The sequence below is a fragment of the Mustela erminea genome, chromosome 1, assembly GCF_009829155.1.
Source record: "Mustela erminea isolate mMusErm1 chromosome 1, mMusErm1.Pri, whole genome shotgun sequence".
NCBI classification, from domain to species: domain Eukaryota; kingdom Metazoa; phylum Chordata; class Mammalia; order Carnivora; family Mustelidae; genus Mustela; species Mustela erminea.
In genome coordinates this window covers 100,527,051-100,550,002 of record NC_045614.1, presented here as the reverse complement: position 1 = coordinate 100,550,002, position 22,952 = coordinate 100,527,051, and the positions used below count along the sequence as shown (strand labels likewise).

At 45.6% G+C, this 22,952-nt stretch overlaps 1 protein-coding gene across 21 annotated transcripts in view; it reads right to left on the bottom strand.

The window, feature by feature from the left end:
- The window catches only part of KALRN (kalirin RhoGEF kinase), a 659,050-nt gene that overhangs the window by 585,400 nt on the left and 50,698 nt on the right, over nt 1-22,952 (bottom strand). For 2 of the 21 annotated variants that reach the window (XM_032335466.1, XM_032335494.1), the window contains exon 1: nt 8,210-9,530. The exons of 16 other annotated variants lie outside the window; for them this stretch is intronic. In XM_032335466.1, the coding sequence (XP_032191357.1) occupies nt 8,210-8,276 (67 nt within the window). In that variant the 5' untranslated portion in view covers nt 8,277-9,530. Of the gene's footprint in view, nt 1-8,209; nt 9,532-22,952 lie in introns of those variants that run through there. 3 more of the 21 variants (XM_032335575.1, XM_032335591.1, XM_032335476.1) reach the window with 2 other exon arrangements.

The window sequence follows — 22,952 nt, the reverse complement described above, 5'->3', positions numbered from 1 at the left end:
AATACATTTTTAAATTAAACGCTGATACCCTGCCATTATTTGCCTTTAACCTGACACGTAAGCAAGAATCTTCACAAGGTAGCTCCAGCCTATCTCTCCATGTTTAACTCCTATCACACAGATGCCCCCAAAAGTCTGTACTCTCTGACTTCCAGTCTCATAACCAAGGACCACTGAAGCTTAACTCAGTTCTGTCCTTCTCATGTTACCTGCCATTGTAGTATCAGTTGTTTTATTTGTTATTGTCCATGTCCCCCACTAGACTATAAAGTTTCATGAGTACAAGAATACCATTATCTGGGGCACATTGGGTGGCTCAGTGAGTTAAGCCTCTGCCTTCGGCTCAGGTCATGGTCTCAGGGTCCTGGATTTGAGCCCCACATTGGGCTCCCTGCTCAGCAGGGAGCCTGCTTCCCCCTCTCTCTCTGCCTGCTTCTCTGCCTACTTGTAATCTCTCTCTGTCTGTGTCAGATAAACAAATAAAAGCTAAAAAAAAAAAGAATACCATCTTCTTCAGCATTGTATTCCCAGAGCCTTAACAGGGCATAGCCTATAGCAGGCCCTTAGAAAATGCTTGCCGAATGAGTGAACTTCTTTCATTCAGACTAATTATTTCTCCTTCTTATTATTGTATAGCACTCCTTTAGCAATTCAACCTGAAACAATAACTCGCAGCACCACACAGCTATATTATAGGTATTACAGGGATATTATTTTGCAGGTGTCGCAAGTATTGTCTACACAGAACCGTGGAACCTTATGGCTGGATGGGATCCACCTTGTAAGTAATCCATCGTTTCACAGATGGGCCAACAGAGACTCACAGAGTTACGGATAGATCTCAGTCTTTCAGGAGTTTGAGCTCCAAGCTCTCTGAGGGCAGGAAGCCTAATTCCTACCCCACAATGCTCCCTGCTGTACCTAGGCCCTTAGGAGATACTACCACCAGTAATAATACCAACAATATTTATCGCTTTGAAGATTCTTTAACAACAAGCTACCTCCATCTGCAAGGTGAAGGGCAAATTCATCACTTGCATTGAGAATCCAGCTGGCTTTCTGACCATCCAAGGACCCAGCTGTCCCTCTACCCCTCAGCTCTCAGCAATCACTGAATATGCCATGAGAACAGAACAGGCCCTGGGAAGCCACACCACACTGAGAAAAGTGCTGCTCTACTGTTCTCACATCACGGTAACCTCCACCCCACTGGATGGAAACACCACCCCTGCACCTCACAAAACAGCTATCGGTGTCCTTCCCCCAGGACGTGGCCTAGATATATCTTGTCTGGTGATCTCACACCAAAGACAAGACATCCCAGCGATAGACTCCGTCTGGGCTGACAGGGGAGGCGGACAGAAACCCCATTTTAACACGTGTGCTGGAGAAAGAGAAAAGTGGGTGTCTCCCCACCTGCACCATAGCAGGTAGAGAAAGAGCTTAATCCAGATGGGAGTCAGGGGTCCTGGCTCTTGACTCTTCCTTAGCAGCTCTGTGACTTTATTTTTTTTTACTTCTAAGGATTTATTTTATTTTATTTATTTGAGAAAGAGAGAGAGTGTGTGAGGGGAGAGGTCAGAGGGAGAAACAGACTCCCTGGCAGGCAGGGAGCCTGATGTGGGACCTGATCTCGGGACTCCAGGATCATGACCTGAGCTGAAGTCAGTTGCTTAACCAACTCAGCCACCCAGGCACCCCAGCTCTGTGACTTTAGTCAGGTACTTAACCTCTATAAGATTATATCCCATCTGTGAAATGGGCATTAAAGTAATCTATCTCGGAGAGAAACCATGAAGACCAATAGGAATAAGATGTTAGAATTGTCAAATCATTATAGTTCTCTTTTTTCTTAACAATGCCATAATAATCAGGACCTTTCCTTTGTTCCCTGGAGAGTTCAGATACTCTTCTATGCCAAAGTGACTTATTAGAAACCACTTTGAACTAGGTGTGTGGGTGAGAATATAAAGGGGTGGTGGGACAAAGACTTAAACTCGGAGAAGCTCTGCTCTCAGTGGAGGGAAAGGAACCCACCCCCACCCTGGGAGAAGTAACTAAGCTCCTAAAAGTGGCAGAAATCTGGGAGAATCAGATGTACTGCCGAGCACTTCTTCCATCCAGGCAATGCCGCACACACTAACTCCTTCGGCACCCACAGCAGCCACATGAGACGTGTCTTGCCACTCTCCATAGGAGCACACTGTGGGCCATGGAATAGTGCCCACCTGCCTCCAAACAGAACCAGGTAGAATGGATTGGGGGAGCTCTTTCTGGGGGACATAAAGGTTGCCAGGTTTAGAAGGGAAAGATGTGGATTAACTATAAGGAGAGGCTTGGAGCATTTTTTTGTGGAAGCACAGAAAAATACGGAGGTTTCTGGGGAGATTCTGGTGTGGAGCAACAAAGAATTATCTGGGATGGCGTTTCCAGCTGTGCTGTGTTCAAACTGTTTATTGGACAAGAGACTTGGTCCCTTTAGAAAAGTAGCTTTGTGCCAAAAGCCAATCAAATAACGATATGAGATATCTATTTGCAACTTTAAAAGCTAAGTTAAAGGGCACCTGGGTGGCTCAGTTGGTTAAGCATCTGCCTTTAGCTCAGGTCATGATCCCAGGGTCCTGGGTTCGAGCCCTGCATCAGGCTCCCTGCTCAGTGGAGAGTCTGCTTCTCCTTCTCATTCTCTCTCTGTGCACTCCCTCCCTCTCTCCCTCTAAAATAAATAATTAAAATCTTAAAAAAAAAAAAAAAGGAAAAGCTAAGTTAAAGTAACTTTATGTATTGTATGAATATTCCACTCAAACTGGAAGGTGATTACAACCCAAACTCCTCTAATTAGAAAATCCCCAGTGCAGGAGAGCCATCCAACACTTTTCATGCACATGCTGTGTGCTTTTCTCTTCTTTTTCCCACAGACCACAGGAGGAAAGGAATAAGTCATAAAGGCTGGCACAAAGCAGCCACACGCCAAGCTGGGCACACATATACAATAGTTAACAAGAGCAGGACAAGGCAAAGCCAGGTGAGAATCCCAGAGTCCATGGTGGTCAGGACTGGCCGCAAATGGATGGACTAAGTAGAGACACCAAGTCTGACCTAGTGAGGGACCAGAGCCAGGGAGATTACTGAGCAGCAAAAAGACCACAGACAGGGCATCAGGACAGTGATGGAAAACCAAGGGCCAGGAGGAGGGCTAGAAGCATGGGAAGGATGAGATCAAGGTCAGGATGCGTGAGAGCCACAGCCATGAAGCCCAGATGCCTCTTGACCCTACACTGTACCCTGCAGAGTTAGTTCCTGGATTAGAACATTTAGGAGATGCAAAGGTTGAGGCAAGGGAGAACAGCTGCACAGGGAGAGGGGGGCTTTGGTGAGAAACAGAAGATTCCTGGCTGAACTAGAGCCTAACACTGAAGGCTTTAGGAAAGTTACTCTCACAAACTGTCGTCGCAATCTCCCAAGCCCTAGGCAGCCAGAACAGAGAGCCAAAGCCCCAGAGCAAGCTGGGGACAGACAGCATCCTACACACAGGTAAGGTCTGTTCCCAGAAATATGAAGGAAAGGCAAGGTTTAGTCAGGCAGGGATAGAACATGGTTGCAGTGAAGGCTCTGAACAAAGTTGGATGAATTATACTCAAAAGATTGTGTTCATTCCTATGTTGAGTCCTGTGTTTATTATTTTCATATAGTGACTGATTTTCTCATTTCTTCCATTATTTTGCTGAAGAGTTATTTTTGCCTTTACTCTCTGGCATCCATATTTTTTTTTCCTGGCATCCATATTACAGAATAGCAATGAGCAGTCCTCAAGCCCAGCTCCATCAGAATCACCTGCAGAGCCCTTAAAAATGCCAACATCCATCCCCCTTCCAGCGAGTCTAACTTAATTGGCTTGGGGAGGGTGGCGGGAAGGGATGAACAGGACACTGCACTTTCTAAGAGCATCTGTTTGATCCTAATATACATCCAAGGATAAGACCAGTTGGTTTCTGGCCCAGGACCCAAGGCACTGTGTAGTAGCTACAGGAATAAGGACAAAGCACCAAGAAATTAGCCATCTAAAACCGATGTTGTAAAGTCAACATATCACTTAAGTTTTCCACACATCAGTCATTTATGAACTTCTGACACCATATCACCATATTCATGTATCTCCTACAGTTATTTCCTTGAGAGTATTTTAAATCAACTCCATTTTACTTATACTTATTTTTATTTTTTTAAAGATTTTATTTCTTTATTTATTTGATAGAGAAAGACACAGCAAGAGAGGGAACACAAGCAAGGGGAGTGGGAGAAGGAGAAGCAGGCTCCCTGCTGAGCAGGGAGCCCAATGTGGGGCTCGATCCCAGGATCCTGAGATCAGGACCTGAGCTAAAGGCAGACGCTTAATGCCTGAGACATCCAGGTGCCCCGATTACATTTATTTTTAAAAAGAAACTAGTGGACTGAGGGTAAAGACAAGCTGATGTAAAAACACAAGAGCGAAAGAAGACAGGATGGGGGCTCCTGAGTGGGAAAAGCGCATGAGGCAGGTAGCAGGGAGAGTCTGAACACCCAGGATACAGGGCAAAGTCAGCACAGACATAGGGTGGGGAGAGCAGGAAGCCTGGTAATGGGTTGGAGACTAGCAGAAAAACGCCAGAGAATGGGGTCACAGGCAGCAAGTGGTATGAGGCCATGCCTGTAAAGGAGCCCCAGGGAGGAAGAAGGGCTGAGGGAGCAGGGTGGCTGGGTGGGGCAGGCCCCTGGGGCCGGAGATGAAGGCAGGGTGGAGCGTGAGACCCAAGCTGGGCTGGCGGAAGGGAGGGGCTCTCTGGAAGATGAGTGGGGCTAAGGAGGGCCTATGTCACATGTGGTGGGGGGGACAGCAGAGCAGAAGCAGACACTGGACAGAACAGATTGTCTGCTGGACAGGGTCAGGCGGTGACCAGCAAGAGATCCTCTGGCAATGTCTGTAAGTCACCTAAAATCATCTCACGGACAACCAGAAGCAGACTTTCCCTACAGTGAGAAACACTGCCCAGTGCCCTGTGAAGAAGGAGCCACCAGTCTTTACACTCTTCCTCCTTCACTCCAAAATGACTGCAGGTACACAAAGAAATGTAAGGCCCCACCTCATGTGTTGGGGCGGGCCCCATGGAAATGCCAAAACTCAACAAGCACAAAAATCGATGTTACTTCTCTTCTATACTAATCGTGTTTCTTATCTGTATGAGCTCCTCTTCTTCCATGGACAGTCCCCACCACAGGAACCATGTCCTCAGTCACTGCCTGGCAGCAGAAGTGACAGACATCCAGTAAGAAACACTATAAAAACAGCAGAGGCTATTAACAAAATAACCCATCAAAATAATCATGTCTGAGCAAGCTGGTAGTTCCTTACCATATAAATCCCTACATACAGTGAATATAGCCCTGAAAAACAATCCCTTTTCTTTTTTAAGGTCCCTGCCCTTAACGGAACAATGATGGGGGAGACAAAAGGTTTGTCTGCAATCACCAAGCATGAACCGTCGGTTCTCAGTAAAGTTTATTTCCGCTCCCTTATGTGTTCTGTTTCCTCCCTCTTCCTAGATGTGTCAAATCACAGATTCGTTTATCCCTCAGTCACAGCCAAGAGAATGACTCAGGCGCCACAGAGCCTGTCGATTATTTCAATTTCCTAGGCTAAACTCATCATTGCCCACTTCTTCTCATTTCTTATCCTCTGCTCATTTTCTTGAGACCTGTTACTTTTGAGATGACACAAGGCATGACAGCGATGAGGGTGAAATGACAAGAAACCCAAAACAGATGAAGGGAGCTAAATTCTGATACACTAAAGAGAGATCTAAGAGAACTTTGTTCACTGCCCATAAGGACGGGCTCATCATTCATCCATCCATCCATTCAGCAAATATTTACTGAGCATGTCCCATGAGTCAGCTTGTCTACCATGCCACTGTTTATACAAGGCTAGCTAACATTAGCTTCTAGAGGGGAGTTCTACAGCCAAAACTTCTGCTTGAATACAGATGTGGGTGTGCACCCATATGTATGTGTAATACTAAGATACTCACTAACCAGAACTGGGCAGCCCCTGAAAGCCTAGAGATAAGATATTCTATAGTCAGAAGGCGCTAGTCTAAAGCCCCATAATAAAGAAACTCCTAGAGGCAGTGTTTATGAAAGACCATAAACTTTCAGCTGCACCCATACAGGAAGACAAAAGTTCTGTGGAAGAACACACGATTCTGGCAACCAACTTCTGCTGTCTGGGGACACAGGTTAATCCATCAGTTTATTAACCTGACATTTCTAAGAACTTTTACATGCACTAACATAAGAAATGTCCCCCAAATTCTGTAATACAGGTATTGGTATTAATATTCCCATTTTTCAAATTAACAAACTGAGGTTCCATTTAAGAGCAAACCATGTATTCAAGGGCACTTAGAAAGTAATGGAGCCAGAACTTGAATCTAAGTTTGCAATCCGTGGATTCAAGCATTTTCTAAAAAGTAAAAATAAATTATTATTATAGCTTATACAGTAACACCTAATTTCTTCTTACAATTAGCATATGTTATTTTGAATTTTGTTTTAATTCACATAAGTATAAATTGTCTCAGAGCCTCTAATAATTCTTAATTAGACTCTTCTCTGCTCCTGGTTATTACATGCCACCTGTCCCTGTCTTTCTCACGATATCTGCATGAGAGTGAGAATGAACTGTCCTGGTGATAAAAACTAACCTCAAAGGGTCATTTTCTTCAGGCCAAGCACTAGGATAAAGTTCTTGACTTGTAGTTTCTCACTGAAACCTTGCAGGAACGCTCTGAGTCAGTGCTAATAGTACCATTACCATCAGCATCCTTGTTTACAAGGAAGGAAAGAAGGCACAGAGAGTTTAAGTAACTTGCCTGAGTTCACACAGATAAGGGGGATCCACACTCGTGATCTCCCATTGCCCCGTCTGTGATCTCCACCTGTGAGAAGTTCTGGCTCTCCTAACACTCTCATCTCCTCTCCTGTCCCAGCTCCCACCGGCCTGCTTCTCAGTGCCAGTGAGAGACTGCCTTTCACATGTGCTGGTTTGGTTTCCTCCATCTTTGATTTCTCCCCGATAAGAGCCCTGGTTCACCTGCTCTTGGCAGCTTCTGCTTCCACCTGGCACTGACCTCCCGGCATACCTAAGGATGTTCCTGCTGGAGAGGAACCCACCTTGGGGTATATAGCAGGGCTTCTCTAGGACCATCTTTTCCATCAGGGTTTGAGCTCATTCTTGCCAAAAGCTCTTAAAGGAACCAAAGCTTTTAAAAATAGCCCTCCACATTTTTAAAAAATCAATTACTCAACCAAGTTAACAGTGGCTTTCTCTTAAACAGAATATTTGGATTTGCATCACATTATCAGGAGATTTAAATCACATGAATATGTGGGGGTGAAATGCATTAAGGTCAGATTAATCTGAGGAACAAAACTGACTTGCCCTTTTCTTTCTACAAACTACAAATTCTGAACCAACTGTACCTACAGATAATCCACAAAGGGAGCTGTCCTCAGCACAGGCGCTGTAATATCTCCATGATGCTGAGAGGTGTGTGAAGAGGAAATGAACACTTACAAAGCACCTATTATGTACCAGATGTTACGTGTTTTACAGGTATAAATTAAATAATAATTCCACAACAACCCTAGCAAATAGGTCTTCCAAAGCCCATTTTACAGATGGGGAAGCAAGCTCAGAAAAGTCACATCAATCAGCTGAAGATCACAGAGCTGGTAAGTGGCACAGCTGAGATTTGGGTCCTCCATCGGCTTGCCCCCAGGTTCTTGCTACAGGGACCATTCTCTTCGATACACTGCTTCCCAGAGTGTTCTATCAAAAGCCCTGCAACACAGGGCTTAACTCTTCGACTACAGTACAGAGCTTGATTAAAAGGAAAAAAAAAAAACCAGGAAGAAATGAGATTCTGATATACAGATGCTCCCAAATGGCCCTGGGATCCCAATTGCCAGCTGGGTCAGCAATGACCCAAGGAAAACAGCCTTTCTTTACTTTCCACGGGCTGGCCACGAACCTGTTTCACTCCCTGTTCTTTCTCTTATTGCTCCCTGCTGCCCGCACTCCATGTCTTTCCGTGTGTGTCTGTGTGTGTGTGTGTGTTTCTGCCTCCGTCTCTCTTTCACACGCGCGCACACACGCACACTCACTCAGGAATACCTCGATCCAGCAGCCGGAGCAAGCGAAGGTACCAGAGATACCACTGGTCCCAGAAGCGGTCCGTCATCCCACCCTGAAGTCATCCTTCACAGCCAGTCCCTCAGCAGAGCCTCATCCCACCACCACCGAGTCGAGGAGGCCGGAATTCCTTGACGCTGGGCTCTCGCGCAGCCTGCTCTGAGCAAATGCCTGCCTGCGAAGACAGCCACCAGTCCTCCCACACAGAGGCTGACTGTGCCTGAGCCGTTTCGCAGCAACAAAGGAACAAGTGCAGAACACCGCCGCCTTGTGCAGACCTAGCCTGTAGGGGCCCAAGGGGAGGTCAGAGATGGCAGGGGGAGGGGAACCGGCAGGGCTCTCACAAAGAGGCGAGGTTGAGAGGTGGACTTGGGAATGAAAATCCACACTCTAGGCCACGTCTTGAATTTCATTCCAGAATCTCCCACCATCCTGGCTTCCCCTGCCTCCCACACCAGAGGCCAGCAGCTCCCCTAATGGGACTGGGGTAGGAAGGCAGGAGCTCAGCCATCCAGGTCTCTAAGACCAGCCCAGAAAACCCACAGCCTGACTGCCTCACTCCATAAGGACCACAGACACTCCTGCCCAAGAAAGCAAGGTCCACAGAAAAGGAGCAGAAAAGGGCCACAAACCCTTTCTCCCTATGTCCATTCAGGAATCCTCTGTTACAGTGGAGATAGGACAGGCTCTGTAGTCACCCAGTCATGGGTTCAAATCCTGCTATCACTTAGTTGCTTGGCCTCAACCAAGTTTCTTCAACTCCTTAAGCCCCAGCTACCTCCTTGTAAATCAGAGAGAACATTTGCCCCACAAAGGTATTGTGAAGTTCTAGGGAAAGGAAGGAGGCACCATTTCTGGGAGAGTGGTGCTCAAGGGTTTGTCCCCCTTCCCGCCAACCCCTCTCCTTTTCGCCAGCTTCTCAGTTCCCACACGTCCATACATTCTGTGGTTTTCCACCTCCGGCCCTTGCTCCTTCTCTTCCGGACAATACCATGGCTTCCTCTGATTTCCCCAATGTCTACTTCAAATGCCACAAATCAGGCTGCCAACCCAGGTCCTCCCCTTTATATTCCATTTCACTTTCTCCTTGTATAAGATTCTGCTCCCATATTCAATCATTAAATCCATGAATATAGGAAGTGCTTTGTAACCACCATTGTATCCCCCAATGTACTTCGTATAGTGCCTTGAACTTTGCAAGTGTTCGAGTATTTACTACCTGAAAGACGAACAGGCAAGTGAGTCTGGGAATGCCACACAATTTCATTCTTTCAGTTTTGTTTTGTTTTGTTTTTTTTATTGAAATTCAATTAGCCAACATATAGTACATCATTAGTTTCAGATTGTAGAGTTCAATAATTCATCAGTTGCGTATGACATGCAGTGCCCATCCCATCATGTGCCCTCCTTACACACCATTTCATTTTAATGGCAAAGAGCAGAACGCACCATGGCATCCAAGTTCCTGGGCACACCCTAAGGTGTACAGGAAGACGACAGGGCTCTCTGTGCTTGCCCTGCTGGGAGCCCATTTGACGGTGGACTGACTGGCCACCCACAGGGTGAGGCTGTGCCCCTGGTGACCAGGAGGCCTGCTCACAGAAATAAAACCCAAGGGGACTCTAGGTCCAGGACAACTTTGTTCTCTAAGCCCCAAAACTACCCAGCCACAGCTTTTTTCACTCGGCCCATGCCAGCAATGCCTTCTCACTGTCCTAACAGAAATGTTGGCTTCCCTGGCCTCCTGGTCTCTGCTGGGCAGCTGGTGGGAGCAGTCCTCCCTCAGCATTTGCCCTTCCCAAGAGCATAGGCCTCCCAGATAAGACAGGCCGCAGATTAAGGAAGAACTCAGACTGAGGAGGAGGCTGGGGTGGGCCTGGGGGTGGGTTGTGAGCTAGGAGGGAAGGAGAAGAGAAAGCAAGTGTGGCCACAATCTCCCCCCTCCCCTGCCACCCTCTGCATCAGCACCACCTCTGCCTCATGGTCCCTTCAGAAAGGGCAGCAGTGGGACCGAGCGCACACACTGCCTAAAAGCCACTTCTCAGAATCTGCTAGTATTATTTTGTTATTACCTTAAATGGACAAGACTCCAGCCTGTAGTTCACACAAGAATGCAAGCCCCTCCTCTCTGCAGACAGAAGTGCACTGACCGCGGAGCCTCCCCCTTCCTTCCCAAGCAACAGAATCCATCATTCATGTGTAGCCAGTACTCTGTAGCCCACAAAAGACAGTCATATCCATCATTTCCTCTGGGTCTCTGAGCAGCCCTGCAAGGTCTGTAGGATAGGGATCATTTCCCCCAGGCTACAGCAGAGAGAAGTGCCTTCCAAGAGGTTCAACAACTTGCTTACCATCGAGTGCCTAGTAGGTAGCTGCGCTGAGAAAGAGATCTGTACCATCTGTGTCCTCCCAAAGAGAGTTTCCGGGGCTCTGGAATGTTCCCTGAGGAACTGTGACACATTTCCCAGAGCAATGGAAGCCCTTCCAGAAGGTCAGGACCTGGGGAACAGGGCTGCTTCCCAACAGGGAGCTCTTCCAGGACACTGTCAGGCCACACCATGGGCAAGCAGGCCTCACTAAGGCCGTTTACACATTTCTTTAGCTCCTGGCTATGGCTGCCAAGGGAGAGCATCTCTGCATAAGAATGCTGAAAGAGGGGGCGCCTGGGTGGCCCAGTGGGTTTAAAGCCTCTGCTTTCAGCTCAGGTCATGGTCTCAGGGTCCTGGGATCAAGCCCTGCATTGGGCTCTCTGCTCGGCAGGGAGCCTGCTTCCTCCCTCTCTCTCTGCCTGCCTCTCCGCCTCTTGTGATCTCTGTCTGTCAAATAAATAAATAAAATCTTTATTTTAAAAAAAAAAAAAAAAGAATGCTGAAAGAGGCTTCCTATAACACAACTTGAGAGAAATCTGAAATGGGGGACCGAGGAAGCCACACATGGCTCACCCACCATGCAGGAGACCCAGACAGAGATGGGCTGATAGAAGAAGGTTACGGTGACTGTGTAGACACTGTGTAGACCAGAGTCCTCTGTTCCATGACCCACTCTTGGCTTAGAGAAAGCAGCTGGCCCTGTTCCCCTCCCTCTGGTAACCAAGGGCAATTCCACACAGCTTTGTTTTCAGAGAGAGAAAGGAAATAAATGTGTTAAAGAACAGTATGGGTGGAAGCACTTCCCCCACAACCTGTGAACCTAGGAACATAAGCATTACCTGTTGGGTCAGGCCCAGGATGAACCCATTCAGCTGGGAATTTTACTAAAACCAGCCCCAATCAATCAAGCTGGGCTCCTTAGAGCTCCCCGGCCCACCAATGCTCATTTTTCCAACCCCCATGGAGCTTTTTTAAGTCTTAGTATAAATGCAGCCCCTCTAGTCGTTGAATAAAACAGCGAGTTGCCATTTAGCTGCAGGTCAATTAGAAAGGATGGGGGACTGGCCAGGACATAGCTTTATTAAGTTTCGTTGGCATTATTTTCTCTTAAACAATGCTTTCTCAGTGGCTGCTTCTTTCATCATGGCCAAAGCAAGCATGACCATTCCCATTGACATGGTCCCTCCAGCCTCCCTAGCTGGCTACAGAGACATACTCTTCAGGGACAAATGGCCTCTCCAGGTCAGCAACAGTCTGTCTATTCCAGAGGGCTGATGCCCACAGAGAGGCTCACTGGTTACTCGATGTCACATCACAGATATGTTGCCTTCTCTTCAGTGTTCCTTCTTCTTAACTTGGCACTGTTCTTTCTCCCTCTCTCCACCCGCCCCAACATGAAAACACTGTGTTCCCGATCAGATAAAGCAAGCACAGTGTATGGAGCAGAAGGCAAACAGCATGGAGGGAGGAGAGAACCAATCGTGTCCCCAATTGTTCCCACTCATCTCCTGGGATGATGACCGCCATTCCCACAGCAGCACTGGCCAGCTCCTGAGACACACGGGGCGATGAGACAAGGGAAAACCACAAAGGAGGCAGCATGGATGGGTACCAGAACAGAGACAATCCGCCAAGATGGAGTTCTTCCCCCCGCCCCGCCCCAGGAAGTGAACTCCATCAGGCTGCCATTTTGCCCTACAAGCTGTGCTTCAGTTGCAACATGAATCAAACACTCCAACAGACACCATCCTCAGCCACCTCCCACACCACTTCTGTCCCCCTGGCGATGAGCACCCTAGTGGTGAAGTGAAGCCTGTGGCAGTACATTCTCTAGGACACCATCCATGGGATGGGAAGGACCCCGACCAAGCTCTCCTAGGAGAGCCTGGTATGCCCAGGTCAAGAGGCTCCTTAGGTCCACACCTGAGGACAGCACCTATGACAAGTATCACTTATCAGGTTGAAATTCAAGTCCATCTCTCCCAAGAGGCCTTTCCCAGCTAACCTCATTCCTTCTCTACCTCAGAGGCTCTCAGAGTTTAATGGGCAGCAGAATCACCTCAGAGGGTTGTTATCCACGCAGAAAACTAGGCCTCAGTCCCAGAGGCCTGCATATTTAACGAGCTCCCCAGACGATTCTGTCCCCAGCTCTCCTCTCTTACATGCAGCCCTGACTTTATTTAACTCTTCTGGTTGAATTCTAGTGTGAACCTAACTCCCCACACACCCCAAGAGTCCAGTAAGGAGGGAGATTCTGGGTCCCCTGGAAGGTAAGGGGAGGTCCCACCTCCCAAGTCCTCCTAGAGGGCCCTAATGGAAGAGCTTAAGAAGCTGTCGGCTGGGAGAGAAAGAAATCAGCCTCATCTCCCCACAGGCTCCAGAAAGCGCTCATTCTGCCTTGGGTCCACTGCACATCTGCACAATAACTTTAAATGTCACCTCAAATATCAGGCCAGGCAGCAGGAGGGAAAGGCAGAAGCTAATTAGCCTGCCTTGCCCTGGCTTTTGTGTCGCTTTCATCCTTGCTCACCTCCAGCCTCTGCTGAGATCTTTAACTCTCCCTTGGCCAGGGAGCCCCTGCTCATGAAGCCTGCACACAACCTTTCATCGCACGGGGCACTAAAGCAAACTGTTTAATGGAGGAGATGCAATCCCTCCCTTCCCTCTGCTATGAGTATTTACAGTTCTTCCCTCTACCCCTGCCACTCAATAGAACCCGATGTTGCCCTGAATATCCAACCACAGCACGCCACCCCAAAACTCCCACCCTCTGCCCCAAGAGCCAGACTCATCCTCTCTTTCTCTGCCTCTTCAAAGCTTACCCATCCCAGGTCTGTGGAAAGTATCATGAAAATCTCATCCCCTCTAAGGTTCTCGTGATGAGATCTTTACATTTAGGCCCTTGGGGAGTATTTACATTTTGGCAAAAGATATTGCTTCAAAGCAAGGGGGGAAAAAAGCTCATAAATACAGAGAACATACTGGTGTTTACCAGAGGACGGGGGGAGGGCAAATAGGTGAAAGTGGTTAAAAGATACAAATTTCCAGTTATAAAATAAGTAAGTCAGGATGTCCGGGTGGCTCAGTCAGTTAAGCATCTGCCTTCAGGACAGGTCATGATCCCAGGGTCCTAGGATCAAGCCCCACGTTGAGCTCTCTGCTCAGCAGGGAGTCTACTTCTCCCTCTGCCTCTGCCTACCACTAGCTCCCCTGCTTGTGCTTTCTCTATCAAATAAATAAATAAAATCTTTTAAAGAAATAAATAAATAAGTCATGGAGATGTGATGTACAACACAGTGACTATTGTTAATAATACCATATTGCATATTTGGAAGTTGTTAAGAGTGGATCTTAAAAGTTCTTATAACAAAAAAAAATTGTTAACTATATATGGTGGTGGACATTAACTAGACTTATTGTGGTGTTCATTCTGCAATATATACAAATATCAAATCACTATGTTTAAAATCACAAATCACTACGCTTAAAACTAATTTGTCAATTATACCTCAATAAAAAAAGGAAATGGAAAAAAAAATATGGTGTGTTTCTACCACCATCAGAGATGCTAAATTAACATCTTACTCTTTGTTAGCAAATTAACATTTAATTTTGAGGATGTTTGTATATGTACATGATCTGGTGTTAAAGAGCTTAATTTGTGCAAATTATGATTTGGAATAACAAGTAAATTTATTCAATTGTTAAAAAATTTTTAAAAAGGCAGGGTGCAGAAGTCTGGGCCTTAGATAAGCAGTGTGGTGGAAGGGGTAAAGGTGGCAAGGAGAAGCATCCATGACACTCTTCCTTAAGCCTTACGGGCATTTGCTGTTAAGCCATCCTGATGAAAGCAACTCACAGGAGCTGGTTCCTCCACTATTCTCCACAACTCACTCCCCTGACCTCCTATTTCCTACTCAGAACATCATTAGCTGGTAGGCACCTTCTCGCTCTAAAGCACCAAAATTATAAAGTAGTTCTTCTTGAAGAAGAAGGAAAAAAAAAAAAGCCACTATATTGTTGGGAAGAACGCCTCAGAACCCGACCCAGGAGACCTAGGTAATCGGCCCAGAGAGTTCTTTATTATCTCCTGTGTTTCTCTCACAGCCAGTAAGGTGCTGCCTCCATCTTACCTCCACTAAGAACAGGGCCTTCACCCGAGGTGGTATGACTCAAAAGACTGTGGGGCACTTCAACCTTGGGGTCCGTTCACCCTGGTGAGTTTTCTCTGAACTCTTCCTCTCATCTCTTAATTCCGGCAGTTCACCAACACAGAATCAGGAAAACCTACATCGTCAGTCACCTCAGCTGAAATCTTACACCTCCTCACCCAGCCCACAGGAAGTCCTACTGTAGAGAATTGTCTCCCTTCTTCTCTCTTCATCTCATGCCTTCTCATCTCCTTCAAGAGCTTTTCCAAATAGCCCACCTCCCCACATCCCCCACCCATAAAATCAGGCAACAGACTATAATGACCGGGGTTGAAAATAATGAATATGAAGTTAAACAGGATCAGAGAGAGCCCACAGTCCCATCAGAGGAATACAACATCTTGGTTGGCATAAATCTAGAACTAAACATCGTTTTCAGTACTCTAATGTTTTGTTTTTTTTTTTCAGGGATAATGTATAATCTGTGAGTGCTCCATAGGGCAACCCACTATCACATCAGAACATCTGACACACCTGAACGCCCTCACCCCGGCTCCCCACCCCAGGAATGGGTAACCAGAGTAGCTACACACTGACCAAGTTCAATTCTCTCTTTCTTGGCCCTCATGTTCAAAAAGAAAAGAATCCGTTGCCATGATCACTTTACTTTTCAGAAAATGAATTCTGCTTATGGTTCTTAAAAATAACTAATTCCCATAAATCTACAAATAATCTCTTTCTAATCTGTTTATACTGCTAATTTGAAGTCTTCTCAGTGTTGGGAAAGGGCTTAAGCTTTGGAATCGGACCAAATGGGTTCAAATCCCAAATTTCTTCTTCTAGCTGAGTAATTCGAGACAAATCACTTAACTTCTGTACATTTAACCTTCTCCATCTTTTAGATAAAGATAAGATTGATCTTACAAAATCTGAATGACCTTTAACAGGAAAAAAACAAAATAACATATAGAAAATATGAAGCCCTGTCCCTAATATATACTAGGTGCTTCATGAACTTGGTGCATTCTCTTACGATAGAAAACAAGCTCCTATCAGATTGGAATTCTAAAAGCATACGACCTGAGTAGACAGATAAACTGGAAAAAACAAAAACAAAAAATCCCCAGTGTCGGGGCGCCTGGGTGGCTCAGTGGGTTAAGCCGCTGCCTTCGGCTCAGGTCATGATCTCAGGGACCTGGGATCGAGTCCCGCATCGGGCTCTCTGCGCAGCAGGGAGCCTGCTTCCCTCTCTCTCTCTCTGCCTGCCTCTCCAACTACTTGTGATTTCTCTCTGTCAAATAAATAAATAAAATCTTTAAAAAAAAAAAAAAATCCCCAGTGTCAGTTTTGCCACTGAGGACAACTCTAAGCCAGTGGCCCTTCCAAAGCCCTGGGTCAGGGACAAGTCATAACACCAGATGCCTGATCTTCTCTACCCCTGCTTCAGGCAGGGGCACATTTCTGGATCTTACTTGCCCAACTGCCCCAATTCATCTGGCTTCTTCCCTCTGCTGCAAGGTTGGAAAGTTCTAAGAAATATTCAATTATGAAAAATCCTTTGACGATGCCCATAGGAACTGTGTGGATGACCCTCTGCACGGAGGAGGTGGGAAAGTCTCTGGAGCTCCCCGCCTGAGTTTCCCTGTCCTCTGATGATATGGCTTCCCTGAAAGCCCACCAGTCTGGCCTCGTAGCAGGTATACAGGAAGGCCTACTTAAGGATAGCATGAAGAACAAACCATCCAACTTCAAGAAGAAAAACTTTTATAGTCTAAGGGTAGGAAGTTTCTCCTAAGCATTTAGACACAAAGCTCAATATAATGACTTGTATAGGGATTATTTTTTTAATCTCTCAAAATATATACCAATCATAAGGAGAATAAGGGCTGGATGACAGCAGTGAAAGGAATTCTTTTCACTGTATATATTTTTTTAACATCTTAATTTGGTTTTTTTTTCCAGTGTTCCAAGATTCATTGGTTATGTACCACACCCAGATTATGCTGAGTGAAATAAGTCACTGTATATCTTTCTACACCATTTGAATTTTGACCTTTGGACTATATCACCTAACTTTTTAAAAGACCTCTTAAGAGGGAGATGGGGAAATGGTTGAGCCCAGTGATGGGTATTAAGGACGGCACAGACTGCATGGAGCACTGGGTGTTATATGCAAACAATGAATCACGAAACACTACGTCAAAAACTAATGCTATACTGTATGGTGACTAACATAGCACAATTAAAAAAAAAAAAAAGAATATAGAGTCAAGAATAAATAAAACTGTCCTTGGAGTCTAGCTGCCATGTGGTGAGAAGCTCAAGCCACATGGAAAGGCCCCACAAAGGAGAACCAAAGATCGGAACGAGAACCCCAGCGAGTCCCAGCCCTACCCACATCAACCGGCTGCCATATGAGTGAGACCACTCTGAAGCTCCCAGCCATCCCAGCACCCAGGCAGACACCACATAAAGCAGAACTGTCTGGTCAACGCTCACCATCATGAGAAACCACATACTGTGGTTCTAAGCCACTAAGATTGGGGGTGGCCTGTCACAGTGTAACAACTAAATGAAACATGGAGTCATTGGTGAATGGAGAACAGTTACAACCACAAGACTGGATGAGATCACCAATGAAGCATTGAAGAGGATTGTGCCTTATTTCACCTAGAAGACAAAAGCATGCCTAGTCTCAGGGCTGTATCTTTTTATCTACCTATCTACCTATCTTGCAATTGAAATTCTGAAGACAAGATTGTCGTAAGGGGTGTTTAATTAACATGCTTGCTTGCATCTTAAAAAGAAGTCAGATTTTTCTCTCACAGGAAGTAAATATGTCTGATTTGGTTGCTTGCTTTGACAAGAAGCGCTGCCTTTTCCAATCATTAAATTTGCAGCTCCAAAAGCTTGAAAAAATCTATTTAAGGCTATATAAAGTATACAATATGCTAGAAAATATATAATTTGCAACCATTTAAACATGTGGGTAAAAAATGTTTAATGTCATCTTAAATGTGTGGGGGGTGGTGTGTAGTTTTCCATCTTCTTTTAGGACAGACACAAGTAAAAAAAATCTGAAAAGCCCACTGAATTATCTGTGGTATACCCTCACAACGGAATATTGTGCAGCCACTAAAAAGAATGATGAGGCTTTCTGTAAATTGATATGAAAAGATCTTCCAGAGATATTTTGGGGTTCAAAATGCAAAGGATAAAACAATATCGTTAGTATTCAGTTGCTCTTGATAAGAAAGGCATAAAATAAGTACGGATTCCAATTTGCTTGTATTTGCAAAAAGAAACACTGGAAGGCTTAGCAAGAAATTAAGGCTGACAGTTGCCCATAGTGGGAAGAGATTGGGTAGACAAATATAACAGTCATATAAAGACCTTTACACATTGTATTGATTTTTGAATAGTGTGAACTGTAGGATTTTTTCAAGCCTTCACAGGAAAAAATAAGAATAGATAAAATTGCAAAAATAAGAATAATGCTAACAGATAATCTAGGAGACAAATATTCGCTACATTGCAACAATACATCATACAAAGGATTTAGTATCTCCGACGTACAAAGAGCTCCTGAAAAACATTTAAAAAAAGTCAAAACAACTCAGTACAAAAATGGGTCAAGAACATAAATGGGCAATTCACAAAGAAGAAAAAACAACTGATGATAAAAGTAAAAAGATGTGGCGCCTGGGTGGCTCAGTGGGTTAAGCCTCTGCCTTCGGCTCAGGTCATGATCTCAGGGTCCTGGGATCAAGCCCCGCATTGGGCTCTCTGCTCAGTGGGGAGCCTGCTTCCCCCTCTCTCTGGCTGCCTCTCTGCCTACTTGTGATCTCTGTCAAATAAATAAAATATTTTAAATAAAATTTTAAAAAAGAGCAAAAAGGTGCTAACCTTTACTAATGATTGGGGAAACACAAAACAGCAAGCCACATTTGATCTATCCCACTGGACCTATATATACCAAACCTGGTAAGAGGACAAACTGACACAGTGTTTCAGAACTCAGTTTGACAGTACCTATCAACATTTCTAAAGTGTATAGCCTTCAGCCCAGCAATCCTATTTGTAAGACTTTCACCTCCTGCACTTACACAATGCACTATGCCCTGTAATAGCCAAAAAAGGGAGGTAGGGTTCCTGGATGGCTCAGTCAGTTAAGCATCTGACTTCGACCTAGGTCATGATCTTGGGGTCTTGAGATCAAGCCCATTGTCAGGCTCCCCGCTCATCCCTCCCCCTGTTTGCTCTCTCTCCCTCTCTCTTCTCTCTCTCTCTCAAATAAATAAATAAAAATCTTTTTTAAAAAACCTAACAAAGGTAACCTAAATGTCCAACAATAGGAACTAGTAAGATAAATTATAATACCGTTACAATACAACCTAGGTTATACTTAAACTTTAAAAAGGACAAGCAGTTTTATTTGTAGTGACATGAAAGAATGTCTGTAATATATCATTGGGTAGGATAATACAATTTATAAAACAATTTGAAATAATTCATATTATCCAATTCTTGTGTGAGCATAGACTATGGGTACATACAGACACACTATGAGTATGTATTTCAACATGCATAGGAGTTCTGATAGGATATAACCAAACTGTTAACAGTGGTTATCCCAGGGAGGGGGAGAAGGTGGTTAGAAAATTATAATTTTATAAAATTTTATGTTGCTATCATTTTTCACTTTAAGCTTTTCTACTTGTGGTAACTTTCAAGGCATTTAATTAATCAGGTTGACTGAAGTAGCAGTTCAGGCCTTTTCTGGAAAATGGGTGCCTCAGGGCCGGGCTAGCAAGCTCCTTCTTCACTTCCCACTCACAGGATCTGTAACATGATAGTCTCCAGAGAAGCCACAGGTCATAATAACCAGCTCCCCGGACTCCTGTACCTGTCCACTGGCTAGCAGACATAGTCTGTCCCCCACTTCACTCCACACCCTGGCTCACCCCCAGAGTCTGGATGGCCGCTCTATGACCTTACCCAGCATTCAGTACAACCCCAACTCTCCTCAGCCTAGTCCCTTAGTGGCCACTTAGACACCTTGTGGGACTTCGGTCAGAGACAGCAACTGTTTCGTGCCAAGTTCCCATTCACCAAGGGCAGTGATTGTCCAGAACTTCATGGAAAGTAAAGCTACCCTTTTCCTCTTTGTATTAATAAATATCTTTGAGACAAAGAAGAAAAGAAAAATTCTGGGCCCACATACAGGATGGATTGGAAATAGCGGAGCTGTCAATTAGTGGCATCTGCCAGGACAAGGCAGGAAGAGTGGTGAGCACGTGAGCTCTCCTGCCTGCCATCCCTGCCCTTGTGCGCAGGGCTGTGACTCGCTAACTCGGACACCTGCAGAACTGCCGCCTCTACGCAGTGTTAGACTTGGGTTGTGGTGAGCTGATGGTAGTGGGAGGTGGCTGGGGGCGAAGGAGGATGACAGCAGAGCATGACTGTGTCCTTAAGTGCCATGTCTATCAGAAGACCAGGTGAGGGCGTGGTGAGTCTGAGGAGGTAGAAGGAGCCTCCAACAACAGGTGGACATGAGGTCCCAAACAGCTGCAGACAGAAGCCTCTGAACGTCTAGGCACAGTGCAGGCCAGAAGCAAGCCCAGAGGTGGGTTCCATCTGTCCGGGCTTACGGAGTTCCTTATCCCGAGGACTCAGCAACTGTGACCACATAAGAACTGGCCTTGCACAATTTTGTAATGTCCAAGTGCCCTATTAATTAGGAATTCACTCATCTTTCCTATCCCTGCAAACAAAAACGGGGAGGGGAGGCGGGGGAAACCTCAAATCAAAAAAATCTCAGAACTTCACGTGTTGTAACTAAAAACACTCAATAAACAAAGCCAGTCCTTGGGCTCCCTTAGGGAGTAATTGTCTAAGAATGCTCCTTTTCTTTCAGCTGGTGAGAGAGAGAGAGGGAGAGAGGGAGAGAAACGGAGACAGACGTTTGTGGAGTTCATCTTGAAAGCATTAATTTTTCCAAACACCAATGTGCGGTTCGTGCGTTTTTCCTGCACAAGTGGTAGCAGGCAGTGAGGAGGGGGCTGAAGATACCCTCCATGCAGGGTCTGCCTGTGGGGTTTCAGAGGAAGTGGTCATGATGATGCCCCAGGGGAAGGATAGGACTTCAAGAAGCAGGGGCCCAGGCACCATGACCGGCCCCAAGAAGGGGTTGCACAAGGCCTGTGGTGCTGACGAGTTGGGGTAGATTACTCTAATCCTAAGGGAAGAGAAGAAGCAGAACCAATATCTCCACCCCCTTTCAGGACCATTCTCTAGGGGCTGAACTGGCAATTAACCAAAATGGCCTTCTTCCTCACCCATCCCTCACAACCTACAACCCTGCCAATCACACGCTGGCCTAGCCTTAGGACAGGCTGTCCACTTTTCAGGTAGAGGTCTTTAAACCACATCCCCTTCTTCTCCACCTCATTTATGGATGAAAGCGGAGAATGCAGTTTGCTCATCCATACGTAAACTATTCTTTGTTGCCCCGAGTCCATCCTCTCGAGGAAGTTGAGAGTTAAGGGCATTCTCCTCTGCAGTCTGTGCACAGAGGACAAGACACAACAAAACCGTCCACTGAGGCACAGGAAAGTCTCATTACCTTCTGAGGAGAGCAGATTCAACAATTAGGGTACACCAGAAGCCTGCTCAGTCTTAACCAGACATCCTCCAAGCAGATTACTACCACCAGGACATAGCCACATGCAACCACGTGCCAGGAGTCCCACTGGAAATCAATGCCCACCCCCAGACTTAAATGCTTTCTTACCACCAAGATGTCATATACCAATTCTAGTGCTTACTAGCTGTATAAAACTGATCAAGATACTTCATCTAAATGAGGATGAAAATAAACATTTTTAGGGGCACCTGGATGGCTCAGTCGGTTAAGCATCCAACTCTTAATTTGGGCTCAGGTCATGATGTCAGGATTGTGAGAATGAGCCCCGCATTGGGTTCTGCACTAAGTGTGGAGTCTGCTTAGATTCTCTCTCCTCCTCTCCCTCTTCCCCTCCTCCCCTACTCTGAAAAGAAAAAAAAAAAAGAAGAAAAATGGTTTTAAGTAAGTTGAGAAATTGAAAGGGCTGAGAAGAGTACTTGACACACAAGAAGTACTATATATGCATTACGATTATGATCCTTCACTCTCTACGTTAAGCTATCTCTTCCCTTTGGGCCATTGCATATGTTCTTTCCATGCTCTGGAACACTATTTCCCACCCTATCTTCATGGGACTCTCTGTGTTAATTCTCCAGGTCTCTAGGAAGGCTTCCTTTATATGGGCTGGGTGTCCCTGCACATACACCATCACACCCTGTACATCCCTGGTATCATATTCTGTCCCAATCGTCTACATGTCTATCTCCTCAACCAGGTCCTTCATCCATAGTGCTTGGCACAGAGAAGACACTCAATAAACTATGTGTTCAGTGAAAGGAAAAACAAATGAAGCATAGGTGAAGAGTACCTTTCATGCATTCAAGTATTTGTCACATCCCAATTCTGTGTCATATCCTGGATTACACCTGCAAATACACAAAGGCCAGAACACCCACCCAGGCTGCTCTCCAGAAACTCATGGTCAGAGGTGCAGTTTTTGCCTTTTACCGGTAACTCGAGAAAAAAGATGAGGTGAGTGTAGGCCAGCCCAAGAAGGAAAGTGTTGGAGGGGAACGCAGGTAGAGTTCCCTAGAGTAGGGTGTGCTTAACTTGAATGAAACAACAAAAGCCCCGAACCTAAGATTCTGTTTGTCATCCCTGCAGATGAAGAATAAATGTAGGGGCACCTGGATGGCTCAGTGGGTTAAAGCCTCTGCCGTCAGCTCCAGTCATGATCCCAGGGTTCTGGGATCGAGCCCCACATTGGGCTCTCTGCTCAGCAGGGAGCCCACTTCCTCCTCTCTCTGCCTGCTTACTTCTCTGTGATCTCTGTCTGTCAAATAAATAAATAAAATCTTAAAAAAAAAAAAAGAAGAAATGTAGCTTCGCTAAGAAAAACAAAAGAATAATAATAAATAATTGTAGCTTCACTAAGAAAAACCAAAGGTGAACCCTTCTTTATAAGGATGGTTTATTTATCCAAGTATCAATCTGCCTCTTTCGAGAAACACTGCTCAGTCACTATATCCATGCTGTCTGCAGAATATCTTCACTAGACTGTAAACTCCTGCAAACAGAGA